We start from the raw sequence: 26746 nt of genomic DNA on the forward strand, positions 1-26746 counted from the left end.
TTACCTCACCCCCAATAAATCCATCAAGTCACACAAGATTGCGTCACATCCCACATGTGCACTGTCATTACGTAACACCCACGTGTGTGTCCCCCGCAGTTACCACCGGAACTTTCGACTTTCCCGCTTGACTAACGGTCTTTAGCAAGTCCTATTTGTAACACCCCAAACCCTACCACATAATAAACAAACCCATATGAGGTAGGTTTACTATACACGTGCCCTATAATATTGCGTCAGACCTAGGCGTGCGTAATAACGTCTTGAGGGGCTAGTAGCTCCAATAGTCTACCCTTATGGCTGTTGTTAAATCCATAGGGCGATCACCGCTATAGTTTTACGACTGATGTAATTACTGCTGGAACTATACCTAAGGGTATGAAGGTGAAGTTTTCAGAGAATATTTCTGAAAATTTCTGTTGTACAGACGAAAACCTGCCATCTGTATGCAGGTTGTCGTAAAACCATATCAGCAATATCTTAGAAACAATTTCCTGTTTGAAATTAAAACTTCAACGCTTGTTTTGGGGGGGGGGGGGTTGAACTAACCAAAAGCTAACATTTGTATTATAATAGTACTGCTTCTACTCCTACAACTACTGCTACTATTACTATTACTGCTATTGCTACTAAAGCTAAGACTACTATTATTAACTCTACTCCTACTTTTACTTCTATAACTGCTGGTGCCACTACTACTACTACTACTTCTAATAAACATTAGGGTGTTAAGGCAAAAATTTTGACAATATTTTAACTGTCAAACAGTTCGTGGTAACGAATTGTAGGTAAGGAGCGACCCGGCTCAATAGTAACCGAATCTCTAAAAAACGGAGTTTTGATAGCAATAGATACATCAAAAGAATTGAATTTTTATGCTGATTTCAAAACTTTTAAGTTTCGTCAAGTTCAATCTTGCCCATCAAAAGTTACAAGCCTGAGAAAATTTGCCTTATTCTCCAAAAAAGAGGGAAACACCCCCTAGGAGTCATAATGAGAATCATGCCATCAGATTAAGCGTATCAGAGAACCCTACTGTAGAAGTTTCAAGCTCCTATCTGCAAAAATGTGGAATTTTGTATTTTTTTGATCACGGATGCGTGTTTATTTGTTTTTTTTTTCCCAGGGGTGATCGTATCGACCCAGTAGTCCTATTACATCGCGATAGTATTCATTCTAACGGAAATTAAACGTTTCAATGCCCTTTTTAAGTGACCGAAAAATGCAGGGCAAGTAGCCCCCCTCCCACGCCCATTGTTTCCCAAAGTTACCCGATCAAAATTTTGAGATAGCCATTTTGTTCAGCATGGTCGATAAGTTTAATATGTATGGCTTTGAAGATGACTTAATCCCCCACGGTCCCCGGGGGAGGGGCTGCAAGCTATGAACTTTTCCCGTTGTTTATATATAGTTTTGGTTACTAGGAGGTATACAGACCTTTTCATTTTTTTTCTATTAGTGGGGGGAGGGTTACGTGGGAGGATTTTTCCATAGAGGAAGTTTTCATGGGGGAAGGGACATTGCTATGAAGGGGGCTCCGGATTTCTCGGCATTATTTTACATCATAACTTAAAACGAACAGAAATTATTATGCATATTAGTGAGTTCGCCCCTAGTCAATACCTCGCTCTTTACGCTAAAGTTTCCTTAGTACTTTCAAAAGAGCTATTTATTCTAATTAAACGACCTTTGGGCTTAAGGGGTCATTCTTATAGAATTGGAATAAATTCGAACTTCAGCGTAAAGAGCGAGGTATTTATGAGGAAGCGAACCCCTAATATACGTAATAATTCCTGTTCTTTTTAAATTTTGATGTTGCTCCTTACTTTCAGTTGGAAAAACTTGTTTTTCTTATTAATTATTTAAATAAATCGAAACACCCTATGCCCACATAGGTTGTCAGAAGGCCGTATATAAAGCGTGCCGTATGCAAACTACTACTAATGCTGCTACTGCTACTGCACTATTGCTACTACACAAGCTTAGGGTATTAAGATGAAGCTTTCAAGGAATATTGAGGTGGATGCTGAGCTAAATCAAAGCGAACTATGATCATGTAGATTGTCAATAGGGTGGCGAAGCAGTATCACAATGACGGCTTACATTATTAAGTTAGACATTTCAGGGTAAGTTGTGACAGATTCTGAACTAGCCAAAAGACTTTATGTGTCGGCCTATTCTTTTAATACTACTTCTATGGCTACTGTAACTAATGCCGCTAAGGGCACTAAGTTGAAACATTTTGGGGGGAGTTCCAATTAAAAGAAAAAAAAATATACACATGCAAATATTAAAAGGGCATATAAGCAGTATCATAGGCAGCGCTGCTGTATCATGACTAGTAAGTATCATTGATATTTTAAAGGAGCTAATTTGATCGGAAATTCAAAGTTCTAGTACCCTTTTCAAGAGTCAAAAGTGATTGGAGGGCAATCAGCACTCTTCTTTAGCTAATAATTTTCTAAACACTTCCAACCAAATTGTAAAATAGCCATTTCATCCAGCATAGCTGAACGGCCTTGTAACTGTATCTCTAGAGCTATTGTGTAAGTCAACCACCCCACAGTTATGCAACATGCCCATTAGGCTTAAAACTATATGTTGCCTTAAGATTAAATCAAAAAGAAGCACTTTGAGTATGCTGATTGCCAATCAGGCATCTCAGCAATATCCCAAGAACGACTGAGGGTATTATGTACAAACTTTTGGGAATACTTCTATTACTATTTCTGTTCTTAAAATTTAACTAAATCAAAAGAGTGTAAGTGTATCCAAGCTGACAAAGAGCAAAGATAGATTTTCTTGCGAATGGTATTAAGTTTTATTTTCAGGTCAACTAGAGGTGGTATAAAACTAAATTAAACACTACTATTTGTGTCAACATTTTCAAAAGGGTGTATGTTTTCAAAAAGTTGTTAAATTTTTTTATCCAGCATACAATCAGCAGACCAGACTACAAATTCTTAAAGGAAAATCGAAAAGATTTAAACTATTATTTTTTACCTGAAAAGACTATTAAAAATCAAATCAAATAATAATAAAATAATAATTAAATAAAATCAAATTATTGATTTTAATAATGATTATTATTTGATTAATAATAATTAATAATAATTTATATTATTATATTATATGATTATATTATAATTTATATATTTTATTTAATTTATATAATTTTATTATATAAATTTGTTTGTATAATTTATATTATTTAATATTAATAATAACTAATTAATAATGATTAAATAATCAAATAAATTTTTTTATCCAGCATACAATCAGCAGACCAGACTACAAATTCTTAAAGGAAAATCGATAAGATTTAAACTATTATTTTTTCCCTGAAAATAATATTAAGAATCAAATCAAATAATAGTTAAATAAAATCAAATAATTGATTTTAATAATAATTATTATTTGATTAATAACAATTAATAATAATTTATATTATTATATCATATAATTATATTATAATTTATTTAATTTATATAATTTTATTATATATTTTTTTTATATAATTTATATTATTTAATATAAGTAATAACTAATTAATAATAATCAAATAAAATCAAATAAAATTTTTATCCAGCATACAATCAGCAGACCAGACTACAAGTCCTTAAAGGAAAATCGAAAAGATTTAAACTATTATTTTTTCCTTGAAAATACTATTAAAAATCAAATCAAATAATAATTAAATAAATAATAATTATTATTATTTGACTAATAATAATAATAATTTGTATTATTATATTATATAATTATATTATAATGTATATAATTTATTTAATTTATATAATTTTATTATATAAATTTGTTTATATGATTTATATTTATTTAATATTAATAATAACAAACTAATATTAATTAAATAATCAAATAAAATCAAATAAATTTTTTTATCCAGCATACAATCAGCAGACCAGACTACAAATTCTCAAAGGAAAATCGAAAAGATTTAAACTATTATTTTTCCCTGAAAAGACTATGTCACTATAAAACGAACAGATTCTTATTCTTCAACAATATAAATCCAAATGTCAGTATAAAGCTTTTTCTTTTCTGGTTTATGAAGCTTCACATAAGAAAAAGGTCATTGTTGCAGTCAGAAAAAGTCAAGGTTGCAGGAGTGAGTAGGAAGAGCCGTATTGGTACCATCCGGCCTATAGGCCTTAAATTCCTGGGAACAGGTAGCTTGAGACCTCGTACTTCCCATAAGTCATTGAATTCCTTCGTTTCGTAATTTCGTTTTTTTGTGTGTGTTTGATATATGTAAACCAAGAATAGTGTATTCCTTAACAATTGTATTGCAAAAAAAAGGTTGTACGAAAATTGTGTCGCTGTTGAACTCATTAAAAAAGGTTCGTTTTAGTTTATTTAATGATTGTATTGATTTTCTATATATTAATTGTGTACGTAAATGAAACGTCCTTGAAGCCGAAAGGAATCTATTATGGATTCCAGGTGCTATTTTTCAAAAGAACAAGAAGAATGTAAAAGGTTTTAAACAATTTGCTGAGAACTTGACATTTGTGATTTTTGATGTCGGACAAATTATGATTTATATTTTTTTTTTTGACTTTTAGATTAAAAGGAAAGTTGATTCGCCTTGGAATATAAATCATGGAAAACTCACCTCTTCGAATGAGTAAGCCAGAAAGCAAGAAGAAACTATTTTTGGTTGTTGGTCTCTTGAGTTGTATCTCTATAGCGATTGCCATTGCATTTCTGACCTATGATGGAGAACCTCAGGTAAGTCTAAACACACACAACACACGTGTGTACATGCGTGTACACAAATACACACATACACACACACACATACACACATAACACACACATACACATACACACATACATACACATACACATACATATATATATATATATATATATATATATATATATATATATATATATATATATATATATATATATATATATATATATATATATATATATATATATATATATATATATATAAATGCTACCTGAATCAACATAAAAGCAGCATTAAAGTATGCTCAGCAGAGTTACTAGATGCCAGGTATAAGATAAAAGAGGTAAAGACCAAAAAGATAAGAGATAAAGAGAGGTAAAAGACCAGCCAAAGAAAAGAAAATGCACTGCAGATGCTATTCTTTTTAGTGAAACTATGCAGAAGGCCAAGTTTTTCGAAGGAATTCGTTTTGAAAAACTCAATGGCTTTCCACCTCAAAAAGTTGAAAACTTGCTAAACTGAAACTGAAAACTATCATGAATATTGACTGAAAGCGCAAGCTTTTAATATGAACAAAAAATATGTTCTATAAAGCTTTATCAATAAGCTGCTATTACATCTCAGTTATGATTTTGAAATGTTTTCAAAAATACTATTTGGTTTGGAGAGTGACTGATTTACATAATATAGAAAATAGACAAATTTACGTTTCGTTTTAAAGCCATGGGGTAATAATTTGAATTTGGGTCTAAAAATCGATATCCAAAACTCTCCAAAAGCGACTGGTTTCACTTTCTAAGTCTTTCTAATTTTTGCCTTCTTGCAAATAGTGTCCTGATGGGCCTCCACTAGTCACGAAAAGCAGTGAAAAGTTGAGCCGGCTTTGTTTGCCAGCTAGCAAATATTATTCATAATTTATTACTAAACATATGTTTCAGCCTAGAGTTAAGTATAGTGAATGAAAGTAGGATTAAAGAGTTTGGAAACTTTGTGGTTAAGTTCTGGTCAATTTAACATGGGGAAGGTGACATTTGGCCTTTTAAAAATTGTTTACAGCAGGGTCAGTTTTTCATGCTCTATGGATGTGACTAGAACCTGTTTGTGCTTTTTCTGCATGATTTCAATGACTTTTAGATTCGTTTCAGGTACTCCCAACGGGCGTTGTTTCATCAGACAGCAGTGAATGCTCAACACTTGGGGTGGACATCCTCAAATCTGGAGGCTCAGCAATAGATGCGGTTATTTCTGCTACTTTATGTATGGGAGTAATACATCCGCACCACACGGGTATTGGGGGGTATGTATTTTTTCCCCAAAGTTAGACAGGTTGATTAATAATTCTTATGTTAAATAGCTTTGTTTATGAAGACACAGTTCAGCCTGTACAGTCTCTTCAAAACCCGAAGCGAATGGAGACTAGAAAACATACCATGCTGTTAATAGTCGATTGTTTCAGGAGCCGTCACCAGTGTGTCGATGCGCGTTTTGCCGGATATCTTAACTCTGAATGGGCTGAAGTAACATGTGGTGCTCCCTAAGGTACCTAGATGGCCGCCTTACTGTTCGTGGCTGTGATCAACTGCGTTCTCGTTTTCTTTGATGAACGCTTTAAATACGCTGATGATCTGTCCACCTTGCTTGAATCTCTTGTGAATAAATCCCAAGCAATACCCCAGTTCCAAGGTGATTTGAAGTACAGTTTCACTGATCTGTGCGTGAATATTGGTCTTTAAATTTACATTAGTAGAACAAAAGTGACGTGTATTAATCTGCTTAAAAGGGACGTAGCTTGTCCTGGACCTTGGCTCTGTACCACTTCAACTGTAATTATTCTTGGTATGACTTTCAGTACTGACGGTTCTTTCAGCTACCATGTTTTTAACCTTGTGAAAAAGGACGACTATGCTTTGCGATCGCTGACTACATTCCGACGACAAGGTTGCATAGTGAATCAGTCACGAATAGCGTATATCTATTATATATGTCCCATGCTAGAATACGCATGTCCTGTTTGGGGACCACAGGTGCGCAACATTGACTCCTTAAGTGATGATCATGAGACTGTTCAAAAACAGGCGACCAAGATCAAACCGGGCTTCAAATATGACACGTATGCTACTGCAACGTTGAGAGAACGGAGATTCTATCTCATGTGCAAATTTGGAAAAGGGCGACAAAGACCATACCGGGCTTCAAATATAACACATTTGCAAATGCAACGTTGAAAAATGCCAACGCTGAGAGAACGGAGATTCTATCTCATGTGCAAATTTGGAAAAGGGCGACAAAGACCATACCGGGCTTCAAATATAACACATTTGCAAATGCAACGTTGAAAAATGCCAACGCTGAGAGAACGGAGATTCTACCTTATGTGCAAATTTGGACATTCACTCCTCGCTTATGAAAAATACAGTAAGTTGTTGCTTTCTCTTATTGCCCTCAAAGCCAATGCTCTAGACACGAACAACTTCCAGCCAATAAGATACATAATTAATCGCTTCAGCAATTTTATACAAGTGTCATTAATTTTTCTTAGTTTTTTTTTTCCAGTGTTGTAAGAGATAGCGTGATTTAGTTGAGGCTTTTGCCAATCCTGGGAAAGCTGTTTTAGAAAATTGAACCTTGAATCTTAACATCATCTTTGTTGCTTAAAACAGACATTAGATATGACAATTCCATTTCAAATGAGCTCTTAAACACCTTTCTATAGTGTTTCAGGTAGTTCAATTGGATCAACTCAAAAATTCTAAACTTGAAAAGAGTCAGAAGGCTCACCCGAGGTTGTTTCTGAGCGTGTATATGGGTCTCTGCAATTAAAAATTATATATTGAAAAAATTGACTTTGTATATACGAATGTGGAATGGCAATCGAAGTAGCCTGCTGATTCAAAATTATGAATTTTCTTTGCCAGATTATTTTTTTTTATTAGGGAAAGAGGATTCAATTTTGGTATAATTAGACCGAAGTAGGCGGACAGATTGAGGAAAAGCTAGAACATTTAATCCTTTTTATCAGGGACTAACTCCAAGTACAGATCCAGAGCCATAATTTGGGAGGGTTGGCTGTGCCAAAAGGAGAAAGTGTAGCATAACCCCTCTGCAATTATTTAACATAAGTTAATTAAGGCCGGGTTTGCCATCGACTGGCGTAACGTAACGCAACGGAAGATCACCTGGTTCACTTTGCCGCTTGCACAAGGCCTTGGAAAAGGACACGGTTGCCACTAAACGTGTATATCCGTTGGCCAAAAAGAGGTGACCCCAGTCAAAAGGAAGGTTACATACTCGTTGCCTGTTGGATTTGGTGAGTTGTAATATTTTCGATTGCTCTTTGATGCCATCACGGTGTTGTAAGTTTGCAATATAAGATGAATGGATAATCTAAGCGTCTGGGCACCAACGTAAAAGACCTATAAAAATACGGGAAAAAAATATAGAAAAAATTTCTCTCAAAATACAATGTTTGAGAACGCATCCATTGTTTAAATGACAATGCTTGAGAATGAGGTTATTATTTCTAATGTTGTTATCGGTAATTTCGGCAAAGATACTCAAAATCAAAGAAAAATGGCAAGGATAAGAAAAAGCCTTGTCAGTTGGCTGGGGAAAAAGACAAGCTTTGCTGGGGCTGCAAAACTTATCCCAATCAAGATGAAAAGCCGACGTGGCAAAAAATTGGCAGAAGATGAACGATGTGTTTTGATGTAGTGGACAACAAACTCTCGAGCCAGTTTGATGTTTTGTCAAAACTTTTTATCTGAAAGATAAGAAGAGCCATCTATGCTATATCCAAGGTGATTTTGGCTGAGTTTGATTCTTTGCTGTTAATGGGATAAAGCTTCTGCATTACTTCGAGGTTTTTTTCATATTGATTTCTACACTCTATAGATAGATTTTTAGCTAAGGAGACCTTCTTTTAATCCTAGTTTATCCGGATGTTTTTTTCAGCGCCATCTTTTTTCTCATATTAACTAGCTCGCCATCTACATTGCCAATTTTATACAGCACCATCTTTGTGGCTCTTCATATAGCACCGGTCTATAGTTGCCAAGTATTTGTTTCCGAAAAATCCGCAGATTAAGTACACTGAGTCGTTTATCTTCTACATTTGGAGAAACCTGTTCAGAAGAGAGTGATAACGAACAAGAAGGGCCGTATTGGTACCGGCTGGATATCCATCCTTAAACTGCTAGGGATAGGCGATTCGGGTATCTGCACTTCTCACAGGTCTAAAGTCAACCCCCAAGGCAATTAAATTAAAATTTAAAGACTAATCAAGACTTTACTCTGGATCTTGGACAAACAAGTGGAGGAGACCACCTGCCAGCATTGATTGTTTTGGCCTCCAGAATGAGTCCGACTACAAATCAGAAGGCAGGAGTATCTACTTATTTCTGCCCAGTTTGCAAGAAGAGAGTGGGGACACATTCAATGCAGTGTTGTGATTACAATGAGTACGTTCACACAAAGTGCAGTGACATTACTATCAACCAGAGACTAGCTGGTATTAAGAAAGGATCCACTTGGTACTGTTCTCCGTGTCGGCAACTGAAACACACTATATCACGAAATTATGCAGTGACGCCAACAAGTGCGCTAACATTGACCTATCTGACACCTGAAGTGACTAAGAAGATTAGGAAGCCTCAATCCCAGTATTTTCCAAATGGACACAGATTCCCAATCCATAGCTCTACACCCGCCTCCAGCGACGCTACCGATGCCGAAACGACAGTTCGTCCCGCAAACATCCAGGAATCCATCGACGAGCAACGGCAAGTACCGCAATCTAACGAACGCAATGAAAATGCAGCGACACAACTTAGCAGTCATGCACGAGCTTGTGACTCAACGCTATCTAGCATTCAGAAAGCGAATGACATTGATATCGGAATTAATCCGATAGGCACCCCTGTGGTTAGTCTAAAAACGGCTGAAGCTTGTGGATCTGCAAACGTGCGACTTGAAAACTTCTCTCTGGACTGGGGCTTCACTGGTACCACCCCTTCTGGTGGAGCGATTCGCCCCAGTGAGTTCCTACTTGACTTTTCACGACTGACATCAAGATTTGAAGGGCAGGAGTCGATTATTAACGAACAACAGAAAGCTATCACCTACCTAACTTCAGTTCTGGCCGAGTCTAATTTACTCATGCGTGACATTTTGCACCGAGATGAGCTCAGGCCAAAGGCAAGTTTTTGCGACAGTTTTACACAGACGGACCCCGTTAACACCGAGGAACCTCGTTTCTCAGGCTTTTCGAAAACATCCATCGCAAGCCAGACGGATACTTCATTTTGGCAGTTGTCTAAAAACCCTGAAGTCGACTCATTGACTCACCCCGACCCATTTGACACGCAAATTGTTGTCTGGTCTCAAGAGAAAGCTGTTGAGTCTTGCTTAAGTTATTTTGGACTGAAGATCGAAGATGAACCTACTTCTGCAAATGCAGGCGCAAATCTTGCTAATGGAGCAGAGAAATGTATAACTATAACTTCCTGTAGCCTAGTTACCCCACCTCCTGATAACAGGATGCCTGGCGCTGCTTGTACAAATGATCCAAGTCCCAATTTATGTATTCGACGCCTACGGAACATGTCCACAAGCTGGTCTATTTTTGAAGAAATATCAAAAACACCATATATATTTGAAATGTCCCGGTTGCGAGTCCAAAGTGGCAATTAGAGAAGATATTTCCAAGAACGGAAGAATAGAGATATAATTTTCTTTTGCTCTGATATTCTAAAAAAAAAACAAAAAAACCCACAATTGAACCAAGGAGAACTTGATTTTTTGTCTTAACTAATTAATTGTTTCAATTGTTTATGAATATTTTGGGATTTGGTCCTAGTATCGAAGATGTAACACAGCTGCCCTGATAATTTCCTCAAGCTACAAAAGCCTAGTTATTGGTTTGGCTCGGTTAATTAGAGTTTTCGTTCTTTTTTATTGGTATACGTGGCACAAGGACAAATGGAGTGGCTGCATTCGCCGCAAAATCAACTGTATTTTATAACGACTACAAATGGATGATTGTTTGCCTCGGAAATATTGCTTCATGTTGTTGAATGCATATCATTGGAAGAAAAATCATTCGAGTTTGTTAGAAAGGGGGTCTTTTGGTTTATATTTTCTCTGCAAGTTTATTTCTCTAAATTATAATCCTCTGTTTGTAATCCTTTTGTTGGTCTGATTTAGTGCTTAATTTCAGCTCATTCAATGCTCTCGTCAGAGTAAGACACATTTCAGACCTCTGTCTGTAAATTAGTGTGAAAATATTATCGTAAGGATAGTTGGATATATTTCAAGTTTTTTAGTTCATAATTGGACGTATAAGTAGTTCTTCCACTCCTCCCGATTTGTCGGGAGATCTCCTGACTTTTTGGAAAATCTCCCTACTGGAATTTTCCCCTGATTGTCTGGGAAAATGCAATATATGTCTTTGTTGCCCGTAAAAGGGGGATTTCAAAGCCGCTGGCCGCGTTTGATTCGTGGAAGTCCACTGGGGACCTTAATTAATGACTTAGTCGGCAGCTTGTACAGTAAAAGGAAAAACCCTAGACAAGAATGAATGAGTAGTATATTAGACACCTCAGAGCATGGCTCTAGCTAAAAACCAGAATTATCAATACTAGCTTTAAGCAAATTCTCAATGCCGTAAAAGAAAATGGTTATAAGCTAGGTAATATCAACCATCAATGAGGAAGTCTTACGGTAAGGTTTGGTAATCTGGAAAAAGACCATTCGCTACTTAAAAATAACATGGATAATACTGAACTGAAAATTGGAAAGATCCAAAATGATACGTTTTGCCTCAAAGTGCAAATAAAAACATGTACTGATGAAATAATGAAGCTAAGAAGAAAAAATGAAGATTGCAGAGGTCGGACTGTGAGAATGGAAGCTGTTAAATTGAAAAATAATGCTATCATACGGAATGCTGTGTGCGAGGACAATGATAGCGCTGAAGTTTTATTCACAGAGATACTTCGCCGTGGATTAGAAATGACAGATTTAAATTTCACGAGCACACAATACGATAGAAAATGTAAATTTTTTAAGGTGGCACTGAATAATAAAGATTATTAATTAGCTATGACAAAAATGCTAGTAAGCTTAAGGGTAAGACATTCCATGGAAACAATTCGAACTTGTTTATTAGTTAGGATGTGTCCAGCCGAAATTCGTTAAATATATAAGCTGTTATTGGTGAAATGTGATAAATAGAAGAAAAGTTCACGGATATTATGCATGGATATCCAAGGGCATTCAAGTATATTTGTTAATGAAAAGACCTGAAGGGTCGACTACAAAATACTCATTTAGTGATTATATACCAGAAATCGACGACTTTTTGAGAGTCCGAGGAGAAGCACATCAAAGTTTACAAGTGGAGGATTCTGTGGCATGAAATTATTACGCATGATAGCTGGAGTGCTCTGTTGTTATTATTCAAGTCACATAATTATGTAATGTTTAATCTTGCTTTACTTGGCCTATTTGTTTGTATTTATTTATTGTTTATATGCCTTCTTCTAAATTCTTGATTATTTTTCTTTATTTACTTATTTTTTTGTTGTTGACCCGCACGGAGTTCTTTCCGATTAGCAGTATTGAAAGATATAGACATAGAATAAAGACATTTTTCTTTTCTTTTCCAAGTTGTTCCTATTTGTGTTACCTTTGTTCTCTTTTGCTTGTTTGCTGGGCTGGTAGGGCGTGGTATGGTGGCCTTTGACGTGGTGGTAGTATTTGATAATGGATAGAGGAAATGGTGGAATTCCATCATCAAGGTTAAATGAAGTTGAGCGAGATTCTCTTTTGTTTCTTTCCGTTTTCCAAAATATTTTAGCTCATGATAATGAAGATAATTGCATTATATTAGATATTCAAAAAAATCAATATTTTTTTTGAACGATTTGGCAAAGAATAATGTTTATACAAGAAATATATATATATATATATATATATATATATATATATATATATATATATATATATATATATATATATATATATATATATATATATATATATATATATATATATATATATAGTTTGGAATTGTTGGGGCTGAGATCCGATTGAAGTATTTTTTTTATCGGTATCTTGACGGATATTTTAGGCCTATGTGAAATATTTTTAGATGAGTTTTCAATTGAAAGTATTCATGTTAATGATTATCAATTATCTTGTCGGTCAAAGTAGACAAAAGCAAGGTGGTCTTGGTGATTTAGTTAAAAATTGCATACCAGCTCGTGTAAGGCTAGATATTTTGCCAATGTATATTGAAATGAGAGAAGAGAGAGAGAAGAGACATTTATTATTAAATGCAAGACAATACAAAATACAATTCAATATTGAATAACAATACACTTATTCCCCCTCGAAAGGCTGCATGGCCAGGGATAGAAGGGGATAAAAAAATACAAGTAAAAACTACAATATATGCGATATATATATAAGGGGAATACAGTAAAAGCAACAACTACAAAAAAAACATAGAAAGCATGCCTGAAACCTGGGAGTCAAGCGCAGAGAAGACAACCACACACCATGAACAGAACACAGGGGACATTAACTCCTCAGAGGAGAACAAAAAATGCTATTCTATTTTATTCTTTATTCAATAATCCTTAAGACACATTTTAAAAGTCCCAAAGGAGCTATGTGAATCTCGTGATGTTGAGTGCTTTTTTTTCCCAAATAATCAGAAACTGCTAATCGCAGTTATTTATCGTACTCCATCAGCTTGTAAGGTAGAATTTATAAATAGTTTTGGAACTTTATTGGATAAATCAGCTAGTCTTAATACTCGTTATCTAGCTATGGGAAATTTTAATATTTATTTAATGAGTTTTCTATCTTCTAACCAGAGCAGAATGAATAGAAACACTTATTAGCTCATGGATTAAACCCTGTACGTTTTATGTCATCCAGCATAACTGATAGGCCATTTTCACTAATTGATAATATTTTTTCACCTTACAGCGCCGTTAATACATATGCTATTCCTGATGATTAGTCTGATCACTGCGTAATTATGGTTGATTTTCTACTTCATTTGCTAAAAAAGTAAATAAAAAGTAAAAGTAAATAAAAATAAAAAGTAAAAAAAGTAATAAAACAAAAAAGTCAAATGAAGTGTCAAGACTTAACGAATAAAAATTTGTTAAATTTTCGATTTATAGATGAATTTAGTGTAAGATGGGATTTTTCTCTTACTAAGTTTTTTCTTAATGAAAATATGATTGCACCTTCCGCGGATATTTGTGCTAGCCGCACTTAAGAGGCCAAAGATCCACACATGGCCCTGGAGCCTCACTTTGTCGACCACTGGGCTAACCTAGCCTACTAGCATGCAAGAAAAAGGCTGAATCCTTAAAAAATGATGCGAGTTTGCATGAAATACCCATATGACGTTGATTCAACAGAAGGGCTCGGTGACGTTGATTGAAGTCCAGTAATTAATGAAAAGAATCGAAATCTATCCTTAGATAAGTTTTATGACTGATTAGACTATGACTGATTTTATTGACTGATTATTTTGATTACTGATTAGACTACGACTGAAAAGATTGATCAGTTTTGCCTGTATAGAATTCTAATGGGAATAAGACATGCTCCAAGAAAACCTTGGTAAATGAGTCCCTCTTGAGGCTGATTAATGAATAAAACTGTTTATATAAAATTAAAATGAGGAATCCACAGAAATAAATATAATGCGTTTTAAAAATTATAAAAACCTCTTGGAAATGACTCTTAGAGAAAGTGAAATAGCTTATTATAAAGATTCATTTCAAAATTCTGACTCTCCCCGGGAAATTTGGAGTTTGATCAAGGATAAAATTGGACAAAATATACGATTGTCACATCCCTAGGTATTATATGAAATAATTAGTGAAGAAGTTAGATGACCGCAAGCAGTTGCTAATATGTTTAGGGATTATTTTGTTGGTGGTAGACAATCTATCGTTTCTGCAGAAAGAGATTTTTCTTCTCGCAGGAAACATACACTTTATTTATAAATTTATAAATCTTTATTTATGATATCCTCTCAACCCAGACAAGGACAACGTGCTTTCCATGTAGCCCCAGTTGGTTGGCCAAAAAGGAAAATCTTCGGCAATCTGTCATCCTTCATCCGCAGAACGTGGCCTAGCCATCTCAACCTTTCTTTCATTATAGCCCTAGAAAGTGGGATTGAACCACATTTTTCGTACAACCTACTGTTTGAAATACGGTCAGTCAGGTGGGTACCCAGAACGATCCGTAGGCAATTTCTCTGGAAAAAATCTAGTAAATTTTCGTCCGCTTTTCGGAGCGCCCATGCTTCAGAGCCATATTTGACCACTGTCATCACTCTTGCTTCCAATATTCTAATCTTGGTTTGCAGACTTATCTTCCTATTCTTCCAAACCGTTTTTTAACTGTGAAAAACACTCTGAGCCTTAGCTATTCTACTTTTAACATCTTCACATTACCCACCGTCTTTACTAATAATACTACCAAGGTAAGTGAAGCTGCCCACCTGATCAATCTTTTCGTTACCCAACGTCACCTTTTTATCTTCACTTATCCCTAGCTTTAGTGACTTAGTATTCTTAACATTAATTTTCAGAACTATTCTAGCACCCTGAACTCGCAAAACCTCTAAAAATTCATTCATTTTGCTCATACTTTCATCTAATATGCTTAAATCATCAACAGAATCTAAATCCAGTAGAGTTTTTCCTCACCATTTGATTCCGTGGTCTCCAATTGCCTTTCCTGTGCTCCTTAAGACGAAGTCCATCCAAATGATCCATATAAAGGGGGATAGAACACAACCCTGCTTAACTCCTGATTTAATACAAAACCAGTTGCTAACCTCATTTCATACCTTAACCGCAGCAGTATTATTCTCGTACGTAGTACAAATCACCGTAATGTATTTGTCTGGTATACCATATATGAATAAGACCTTTGCTAAAGCTCTTCTATCAATAGAATCGAACACTTGTTTATAATCTATAAAACTGAGGACCAAAGGTGTTTGACAACGAAGGGACTTCTCAATTATTAACCTAATAGTGAAAACTTTGTCGAAACATCCTCTTCCTTTTCTATAACCGCAATGTTCTTCTCTTAAAACTTTGTTTACATTATCTCTCAGTCTAAAAAGTATCGCATTACTAAGTAATTTGCTACCTACAGAGACCAGACTAATGTCTCGATAATTAAGGTAGGAGCATATTTCTGACCCCAGTTAGTTTTGCAGAATTCCATAAGGCTATTAAAAATATAAAAAGTGGTAATTCAGTGGGATATGATGGGCTATCAACAAAGCTGTTAAAAAATATCGCTTGAGTGATTTATGAACAACTTATTCATATTTTTAATTTATGTGTCAGTTCAGGTATGTTTCCCTGTGGATGAAAAATTGCCCAGGTAATACCGTAACATAAAAAAGGCGATAAATCTGATGTAAATAATTATCTTCCCATTGCAATTTTATCGCCTTTATCTAAAGTGTTTGAAAAAATTTTAAAGAAAGGATTTCTGATTATTTTGATAAGATAATTTTTTTTTATACCAAATACCACTTTGGAGTTAGGGCAAGCCATTCGACACAACACGCAATTGCAGCTCTTTTGTTAGAAATAAATGATTGTTTAGATGATGATTTCTATGTGGCTATTGTTTTCTACTATGTTAAGAAAGCATTTGACGCATTAAACTGTGAAATTCTTTTTGACAAAATGGAAAATGCAGGCATAAGAGGGATTGGACTAAACTTGGTAAGATCATACCTGTGGGGACGTGTAATTGCGGTAGATGCTGATGGAAAACTGTCCGATTAAAAAGAAACAACTTAATAATATTGGTGTCCCTCAAGGTTCAGTATTATGGAATTGCTCTTATTTCTCATTTATATTAAAGATCTTCCGCAAAGTTTGCGGGGGAATATTAGTCTTGTTATTCTACTTGCAGATGACATAGCTCTATCTGTTAAAGCGAGGGATTCATCTACATTAATTGATTACAACTGTTACTTCAGTTAATCGATGGTTTGTTTCCTATAATTTAGTAGGTACTAAATTAGTACCAAATTTGACTAAAACTGAATTTATGGTTTTTGATCGTTCAAAACGCGTCACTCTATTGATTTCTTGTCAGGAGCTTAAATTGGTGAGAGTAAAATTTGTAGGATTCAGTCATACGTTATTTTAGCGTTTCTCTTGGTCCATTGCTGTCTTTTCGTAATCACATTGAGCATTTAAGGGTTAAACTTGCTCAAAATATTGGGTCGATCTACCATGTGAAAAATATTTTTCCATTCCATGCTAAAAATAATTTACCTCTTTAATTGTTTCCTATTTGAATTTCTGCTCAGTTGTTTATCTTTTGCACCTTTTGCCCTCGGATTTTGATGAAATTGCGCCACTGCTACTATGAGCACTATCACTGCATTTTCGTTGTATGTTGATTTAATTATGAATAAATATTCTCGTATCATTTTCTGCAGTTCTGTTGCACTGAGAAAAGTAGATGGTCTCTGTTCTCCCCTTCCAAAGCAAAGCGGAAAGCAGTAGAAAAAGAAGCAGAAACGGTACCAATCCCTACTTTGTATTTACTTATCACTGCATCATTTTCATCACTTATCATTTTCAGAGGCGGTTATCTGATGACTTTCAGTCGCAAAAAAGCCGATAAAGCAGAATCGTCCGTTTTCAGTTTCGTTGAACGTGCTGGGTCTAATAGCAGTGCGCAATCTGTTGTTGGCTCTGGCGTGCCTGGCGTTCTTTATGGCCTCAATTTAGCACATCAGCGCTTTGGTAAACTTAGTTGGAAGCAGCTCCTGAGTCCTGTTGTGAAACTTGCAAGGTATTTTTTCCTAAATAGGGATGCAATATTTTATTATCTTTCATACTTATATTTTCGGGCTTGGCTTAGATTAAATTAAAAAAGAAAGGTTTGACTTACTGTCCAAAATCATTAAGAACAAATGCTGAAACACAGCGGCCATGCAATTGGAATAATATGAAGGGTTATTTAAGAAAAAAATTAACGTAACAGGTTAGAAGTCGATGGGCCGAACGCACCCTCGTATATGGAATAGTTTTCTCTTCTTTTATGTGTAGAAAATGGAGAAAAAAACCATACACTATGAAAAGAAAAGGAGACCTGCATCTTGAATTTGTTCATTCCGTATCTTATTGAAAAATTGTTCCCGTTTTCTGTTTTTTTTTTCATTTTGTCTTAAGTGTAAATGCAAAGGTAATGTGTCTAAGCAAATACTTGCGAATAAAAACCTGAAGAGGTTCTTTCAGCAGAGATTACCAAGCCTCGACTTTCCACACATTTAAAAGCATAAATATAGCAAATTTGGTGGCCCACATTCAAGATGTCACATTTTGAAGTCGTTATAGTGAGCTTAAGTCTAAGTTTAGCCGTTTCATTTTTCATTTTCTTCATCATTTTCTTCGCACATATTACCTGAAGTCCTGATAATAAGATGAGCAAACATTTTAGCTAATTGCCTTCGCTGATTTTGTTCTGTAATTCAGCTTTGCGACTTTGTACAAACTCACGAGCTAGAATTTATTGATTGTTAGAGGTAGGACATCAGTAGTGATGTCTCCCTGCTTTTAAAGGGACCCATAGCCGCTACCCTTTTCTTCCTTAATGATTAAAGATCAGGAAGAAGTTTAACGGTGGTCCCCTCAAGACGCATGTGTTCTTGATTTTCTTCAAGACATAGGTGCTTGTTACGTAATAGGGAATGTCTTCTAAGAGATGTAGGTGTTTGATACATAATAGAGAGTTTTTTTGATTATTTAAAAAACCCGCAAGGGCCAGGATATAATCCCCAAGGCCCCGCCTAATCAGGATAAAAACGTACGCCTGACGTAATAGTTTGTTTTGTCGTTAAAAACAGACGAGGGCCAACCTTAAAGCTGATGGACCCGTAGTGATCAATTTCACCGGGCCCCTAGCAACCCTTTCACCGGGGTGAGGGGGGTGTCCTTGTAACCAATTCAACCGTAGCCCTTTTATCCAATTCTAACGGGGATATTGCAGTCAATTCTACGGGGGGCCCTAGCAGTCAATTCCAACGAGGGGCCCTAGCAACCAATGCTAACGGGGCCCCTATCAGCCAATTCCAACGGAAAATGTTTTTTAAGACATGACGCGACATCTAACCTAACTTAACATAACCTATCATGTGTAGGTGAGGTTAGGTTAACCTACCTACTATCATGTAAGAAAAAGGCTGAATCCTTGAAAAACGATCCGAATTTGCATGAAATACCCATGTGAATCATATTGTTCTTTTTGGCTGTTAAAAATAGTCGATTGCTGGTACCCAGGGTAAGACACGTTGGTTGCAGGTACCTGGGGTAGTTATAGGTTGGTTGCAGGTACCCATGCTGTGGGAGGGGGTACTTTTATTGATCAATGACTATTTTCTTTTGTTTTGGGTAAACTTGGATCATTCTATAAGAAAATATCTCTAAACATTCTCTGTGAAGGACTATTTTCTTATGTTTTAAGCAAGTTTATATCATTCTCAAAGGAATCATATCAAAACATTCTTTATGAAAAACCATTTTCTTATGTTTTGAACAAGTTTATATCTTTTTCTAATAAAACATCTCTAAAACTTCTCTAAGAAGGACAATTTTCCTATGTTTTGAACGAGTTTCTATAATTATCTAAGAAAACTTCTTTAAAAATTCTCTAAGAAAGACCAGTTTTCTATGTTTTGAACAAGTTTATATCATTCTGTAAGAAAACATATCTAAACATTGTCTAAGAAGTACTGGAGTATTTTTCTATGTTTGTGAACAAGTTTATGTCATTTTTGAAGAAATCATCTCAAAAATTCTCTAAGGGCTTTTTTCTTATGTTTAAACAAGTTTATATCAAAAAGGTTTTCTAAGAAGGACTATTTTTCTGTGTTTTGAACAAGTTTATATCATCCTCTTGGAAAACATCTCTAAAAATTCTCGAAGAAGGACTATTTTGCTATGTGTTTTAAAAATTTATATTATTCCCTAAAAAACATCTCTAAAAATTCTATAAGAAGGACCGTATAGCCCTAAAAACATCTCTATTTTTTTTTTATCCGTATTCCCTAAAATAAATCTCTAAAAATTCTCTAAGAAGGACCGTATAGGTTGGTTGCCGGTACCCATGCTGTGGGAGGTGGTACTTTTATTGATCAATGACTATTTTCTTTTGTTTTGGGTAAGCTTGGATCATTCTATAAGAAAATATCTCTAAACATTCTCTGTGAAGGACTAACTTCCTATGGTTTAAGCAAGTTTATATCATTCTCAAGGGAAACATATCAAAAAATTATTTATGAAAAACCATTTTCTTATGTTTTGAACAAGTTTATATCTTTTTCTAACAAAACATCTCTAAAACTTCTCTAAGAAGGATTATTTTCCTATGTTTTGAACGAGTTCCTATAATTATCTAAGAAAACTTCTTTAAAAATTCTCAAAGAAAGACTATTTTTCTATGTTTTGAACAAGTTTATATCATTCTGTAAGAAAACATATCTAAACATTCTCTAAGGAGTACTGGAGTATTTTTCTATGTTTGTGAACAAGTTTATGTCATTTTCCAAGAAAACATCTCAAAAATCCTCTAAGGGCTTTTTTCCTATGTTTTAAACAAGTTTATATCAAAAAGGTTTTCTAAGAAGAACTATTTTTCTGTGTTTTGAACAAGTTTATATCATCTTCTTGGAAAACATCTCTAAAAATTCTCGAAGAAGGACTATTTTGCTATGTGTTTTAAAAATTTATATTATTCCCTAAAAAAACATATCTAAAAATTCTATAAGAAGGACCGTTTTCCTGTGTTTTGAACAAGTTTATATTATTCTCTAAGAAATTATCTCTAAAATTCTCTATGAAAGACCATTTTCCTATGTTTTGAACAAGTTTGTATCATTCTCTAAGGAAACATCCCTAATAATTCTCTAAGAACGACTTTTTTCTTATTTTCGAACAAGTTTGTATGATTCTCTAAGAAAATATCTCTAGAAATTCTCTAAGAAGGACTATTTTCCTATTTTTTAAACAAGTTTATATAATTCTCTAAAAAAGTATCTCTGAAATTTCTCTAAGAAAGACTATTTTCCTATGTTTTGAACAATTTTATATCATTCTCTAAGAAAATATCTCTAAAAATTTCCTAAGAAGGTCTATTTTCCTATGTTTTACAAGTTTATATATTTCTGTAAGAAAAAATCTCTAAGACTTCTCTAAAAGGACTATTTCGCTATATTTTGAACAAGTTTACATCATTCTCTAAGAAAACCCTTAGAAAAATTCTCTAAGAAGGACTGTTTTCTTATGTTTTGAACAAATTTATATAATACTCTAAGAAAACATCTCTAAAAATTCTCTAAGAAAGGGTTTTATTGTCGTTGATCAACCATAGATTACCATGGAACAGCCGAATACAAAATCCTAGAATCAGTGAAAGGTTAAGAATCTCATAGGAATGATAATATGTATCACTGGGATGCCACGGGGCTGGCACATATTGCCACGGTGGCATGAATTGCCATGATGTATCACGAGGGGTGGCATGAGAAAACACGAACCAATCGATTTAAAGGATAATTTTTATGAAGAAAATATCTGAAAAATGCCTTAGGAATGATAATGTGTCCTAGGGCTGCCGTCGGCCAGCCATATATTGCCACGGTGGCGTGAATTACCATGGAACATCGCCGTCTAACAATGAAATGGCAAGTTTCCGCTATTCAAATAAAAACAATGGTCATTTTTAGTTTATAAAGTTGTTTTTGTGTACAAAAGGATGAAAAACCCTTAGGTGTCATAATGTGCACCTGAGGGTGTCATCGGGCTGGTACACTGTCCCACGCTGGCCTCAACTACCAGGAGTCATCAGAAGAAACGCTATTGAGATTTTTCATTAAGTTTAAACGATTGATTCTAGTGTGAGCGGATATTTTTGCAGGGAAATGCCCGAAAAATGCCATATGTGTGATAATGCAAACAATGTCTGGAGTGATATGTGTAGAAATGAGGAAGGAATCTTTGAATATCTTTTTATTGAGATTGAGTTAGGGTGTAAGGACTTAGCCCTGGGTTTGGTTTACAGGTCTCCTAGTGAATCTGTTCCTTCGTTTATGAAAATTCAGGAAGAGGTTATGGCCTTAGTCCAAAAGAATCCTTGTGAACTAATCCTTATGGGGGATTTCAACCTCAACCTGCTGGATCAAAATTCTGCTTTGGCTGCAGATTTTTTATTGAGGATGCTCAGTTTGGAACCCTACATTCAGTTTATATACCAACCCGAGCTATTGAGACCCTTGCGTTTAACATTGATAATATTTTTTGTCACTAGATGTCTTAGACAATTTGTTTCTGGCTAGTGATATTTCTCATCATTTCCCCCCTATTTATTTATATAAGATCGCTGATCACTGTCAGCGTAAAGCATCGCCATCTGATCTCCTATTTTTCCGTTTTTATGATACTGAGCTGAGTCTACTGAATTCTTGTCTGACCAATCAGCCTTGGGATAGTTTGGTTTCTGAATCAGATTTTAACCGCCATTTTGATTTCTTTTATGATTTAGTGAAAGACGGTTCCCTAGAAGTTTGCCATCAGAATCCAACACCTCATACTTTTAAAAAGATAATACCGCTGGATCCATACAAGCTGCAAAAGGAAATATTATATGTGGAGGCTGTAAAAGACTTCATTATCTGCAGTTCATCATCAACGGTTCAAGGCCTATAGGAGTATATTTAATTTTATGTGTCGGAAGGCTAAGTCTCAGTATTATCGTACGAAATTTTTTGGGTCTGGAAAGGATGTTAGGAAGACATGGTAAATTGTTAATTCGGTTCTTCGACCTACTCCCCCTCTGCCTTCAGCTCCAAAGTTGATTGTCGATGGTAAAACTGTTCAAGGAGAAGAAGATCTTCAGCTTTTGTTTTTGCTAATATAGGAAAGACGACTGCTTCCTTGCGAGCTCTACAACTCCTTTTTGCGATTCCAGGGCCTATTTTGTACCCTGAGTTTTAAAGTAAATGGTCTTGAACCTTTATTCTGAGTTTGAGGTAGCTCGTATCATGAATACTCTTAAAGGATCATCGTCTTCAGGGCCAGACAGAATTCCTACAAGGGTTATCTATGCCATTCTGCCAGCTATTCTGTCCCATTGTCTAAGCTTGTCAATCTGTCTTTCGAGGTAGGAATTTTGCCTGAGTCTCTAAAACAAACTAAGGCTATAGTACTTCGTAAAAGTAATTCTTGGAATGATCCTGCTAATCATAGGCGAATTTTTCTCCTATCTGTTTTCAACAAAATTTTCGAGAAGGCAATGCTGTACAAGCTTCTTAATTTTCTGGATGGAAAAGAATTTTTGCATGATTTCCAGTTCGGATTATGATCAAATCACTCTGCAGAGCATAATTGCGCAGCTTTCTTAAATTTCTTCCGTTTGGCATAGGATTCTGGTCTTATCCGGCAGCTTTATTTTGGACATTCATAAAGCTTTTGATTCTTTGACCTATTGGATTCTTCTTTGGAAACTATCGTGTATTAGTATAAGATCAAATGCTTTCTCTTGGTTTGAATCACATCTCTCCGGTAGACTTATTTTAATTGATCTGCTTTTCCGGAACCCTTCTGAATTAGATTATGGCATCCCTCCAGGGTCCTGTTCTTGGCCCCGTTTTATTTCTGATGTACGTTAACGACCTTATTTCGCAGTCAGGAACACCAGGCCTCTAGGATGACGCAAGCTGTGTCATCCGGATGTTCTTTCGTGTTCCTATGCTACTTCTATTAAAGATTGTCCTGTTTCTTTAGCTGATGACACCACTCTTGGGACCCTTGGGAAGATGGAATGTGATATCAGGTCTAATTTTGTGGCAATATACGAGAGAGTAATTTCATGGTTGGAGGCGAATTACTTGGCCTTAATTGTTGCCAAGCCACCTTTTCTTATTTTTATCTCGAATTGGTATAGCTTTCTCTCAGCTTATACACCTTCAGATATCACAAAGCTCCTTGTGCAAACAGGATAATGTGTAACTTTCGTTTAGACACCATGATTAGGGTTAAGGTCTCATAGAGTTTGGGTGTCATTCAAAAACTCACACACACACATTTCTCGGATCTATTCTGAAGCTTCTTTTTTCTGCCTTTCCAGTCATATGTTTCGTATCGCCCCTTTGTATGGATGTTAACTTTTCCTTCTACACTGCACTCACTTTCTGTCATGCATAATAAAGCACGGCATCTGGTTATGGATACCAACCGTTTCTCACCAAAACCACTCTTAAACCTACATTTTTAAACCTCTATTTACATTTTTATGTAAACCTCTTATTGCATTTAACCTCTTAAACCTCTATTTATATTTCTTCTTGTACTTCTTTTTCTATCAGCTTCATGGCAATTTTCCAAAATCTTTTCAAAAAACCCCTGAATTTATTTCTGATTCAGCTCCACATAACATGGTAAAGGTAAAGGATACGGTATTAGACTTTACAGTCCGTACTGGCGTTGCTGATCTCCGTTTCTTGGCCCTTCAGCCAGGAAGTGCAATGGGAGGTTGGGGGCCAGCCATCCTGTGCTTTCGCACACCCTTCCTGTTTACCTTCCCCAGATTTCTCTAGGTACCCATTTAGAGCTGGGTCGACTCTGGCTAAGCTTACAGAGTCACGCCACTGCCCCCGTCCCAAACTGAAGAATTGGGTACACTGGGATTCGAACCCGCGTCCTCTCAGACAAGGGATTCCGAATCCAGCGCACCAACCCACTCGGTAAAGGAGCTCAGTTACCATTACCCAGTTGGGTGACAAGTAAAAGGGTGATCCACAAGAGGCATAGCACTGGGCCTTGTCTTACTTGATGAGATCACTTGCACTCCTTGTACTATTGATTCCCTTAACCAATAGCCCACAACAAAGAGGCAAATGAGACCAGTAAGCGAGACCAAATACCTCTCACCAAATCCTCTCAACATAAACAGTTGACACAAAACTTGACGAGATCGCTTGCATTCTCTATAGGCTCTCATAATACCTGCATTCTTTCTACTCCTACTTTACGGTCAGATTTCAATTCCCTTATTGCTTGTCAACAGGTCTGAAATTCCCTACCTTCATTAGATCAGAGATGCCACTCTTTTGGGACTTATAAAAGGATTCTTAAGGACCATTTAATTAAGAATCAATCAGATTAATCAGCATTTTTTTTTGTTCCTTCTCATCTGTGTAGTTGATGTTCCCTGAGTATCTGTATCTACACTACACATAGTGTAGTTCTGTTTTGTTATTTTGTTAAAATTTCATTAAGTAAATACTCTTAGAAAAAATATGTAAATCAATTATAATCAACTTATTTGACCTCAAATAAGTAAAATGCCTCATATTAAATAAGCAATGTTCTAAAAAAATATCGTTACAAGTTGTATCGTGATTTGGTGTGGTATATGATTCAAAAGTTTTGAAGCACAAGGTTTTTGCTGCATGGAATTGGCAGATTTATGTTTATTTAACATACAATTTTTAGAGTCCCAAGTTTTTCTTAAAGGGCAAATCAATAGTCGTACAGGTGATTTTGATATAAATAAACTATTCAGAGTTTTTTTAAGTAAGGATAATGACTGTAATATTATAATGACGATTGTAAATATTATTGGTTTTGCTCATTTAAAAATCAATTATTTATAATCTAATTAAGCAGTGCTCCAGTAAGTTAAAACGTTGCAACGGACAATGTTTCATTGAAATGTAGGAAACTTAGTCTTCAACTTTGGAAAACATCTTTTTTTTTGTATTTTTTTTTTAAAGGCGCAGCGGAAAGACTTCAGCCGATCGTCGGAACCATAGATCATTTGATTTTTAGAACATTTTCAACAAAACGGCTATCTAAAGATTTTGATCGAGATGTATTTCGGTCTAGTATGATCATAAACGGTTTAAACCAAGCAACGGCTTTTGTAAACCATCAATTTTACAGTTTTCTTATATAAGGGTCCTATTGGCCCAAGGGTTTATGGATAGAAGTTCTAGGCCAATAAAAAAAAAATTGTTTCAGGGCCCTCTACCCCTTTAGATTGAAGCATTGAAGAAAAACATTCTTGGTTCTTTTTCAGACCTGATTTCGAAATGAACTAGTTTTTTCCTGTGAGTTTGATCCATGGTGGTCCAAGAATATAAGTTTGAAGTCGATTGGGAAACAGTGTTTTGTTAATTTTTTGGGAGTTGGTGCCCCTATTTTTTTTTATTTGGGACGCGTTGAATTAGAGCCAAACCCTTTTTGGTTGCCATTGGGGGTCCATGTCCATAGCTCTATCGTTTTTTCAACTAGGTCCGTGACCTTTTTGCTTAATTGGGGCACCTTTGAACGAGAAACCCCATGATGTTTCAGTTTCAGGCAAATGGGAATTTTTTTAAGCTCTACATAGGCAATTTTAGGGGTCCTTGCTCCTAAACTAAGTTTTTTGGTGTACATAAGGTTTTCTTGGTCCACGAGCTTACGGATATAATTTCTAAGCTACTCATCACAAAATCCTTCGTGCCTCCAATTTGCTTTCTTTTTCTTCTTGTACGCCCCTTTGACCCAAGAACTGAAGTATGTAAATTTCTAGCCAATCGAGAAAACATTCTCGGGTCGGACTTTTTCGGGTCCCATTTTTGAAGGCCCTTGCTATCGAACTAATTTGTCTGTGTGATTGGTTAACTCTGACACAAGGTCAAACATTTCCACGTCAAACATTGACACAAGGTCAAACATTTCCAAGGTCAAACTATCCACCAACGACTGTTGTTACCCCAATTTCAAACTTTCTAACATCCCATTCCTCAAAATCACTTAAAACGGAACGTTCTCTAAAAGTTTTGATCAAATTTTAGTGACCTTTATCAAACAAACCCGTCTGTTAACCTCTGTAAAACCTCTCTTTCAACATTGGGCAATTTGCATAATGCTAGGAGCTTACCTCTGTGGTTGCGTTTTCTACATAATC

The 26746-nt window shown here is 35.4% G+C and overlaps 1 protein-coding gene across 1 annotated transcript in view; it reads left to right on the forward strand.

Annotated features, from left to right (window-relative positions):
* LOC136032657 (glutathione hydrolase 7-like) overlaps positions 1 to 26746 on the forward strand; it is a 104709-nt gene that overhangs the window by 22568 nt on the left and 55395 nt on the right. Inside the window, exons 2-4 of the mRNA XM_065712942.1 lie at positions 4587 to 4752; positions 5866 to 6017; positions 17378 to 17590. Of these exons, the coding sequence (XP_065569014.1) occupies positions 4624 to 4752; positions 5866 to 6017; positions 17378 to 17590 (494 nt within the window). The 5' untranslated portion in view covers positions 4587 to 4623. The remainder of the gene's footprint in view (positions 1 to 4586; positions 4753 to 5865; positions 6018 to 17377; positions 17591 to 26746) is intronic.

This window comes from Artemia franciscana, chromosome 11 (genome assembly GCF_032884065.1).
Source record: "Artemia franciscana chromosome 11, ASM3288406v1, whole genome shotgun sequence".
Lineage (NCBI taxonomy): Eukaryota > Metazoa > Arthropoda > Branchiopoda > Anostraca > Artemiidae > Artemia > Artemia franciscana.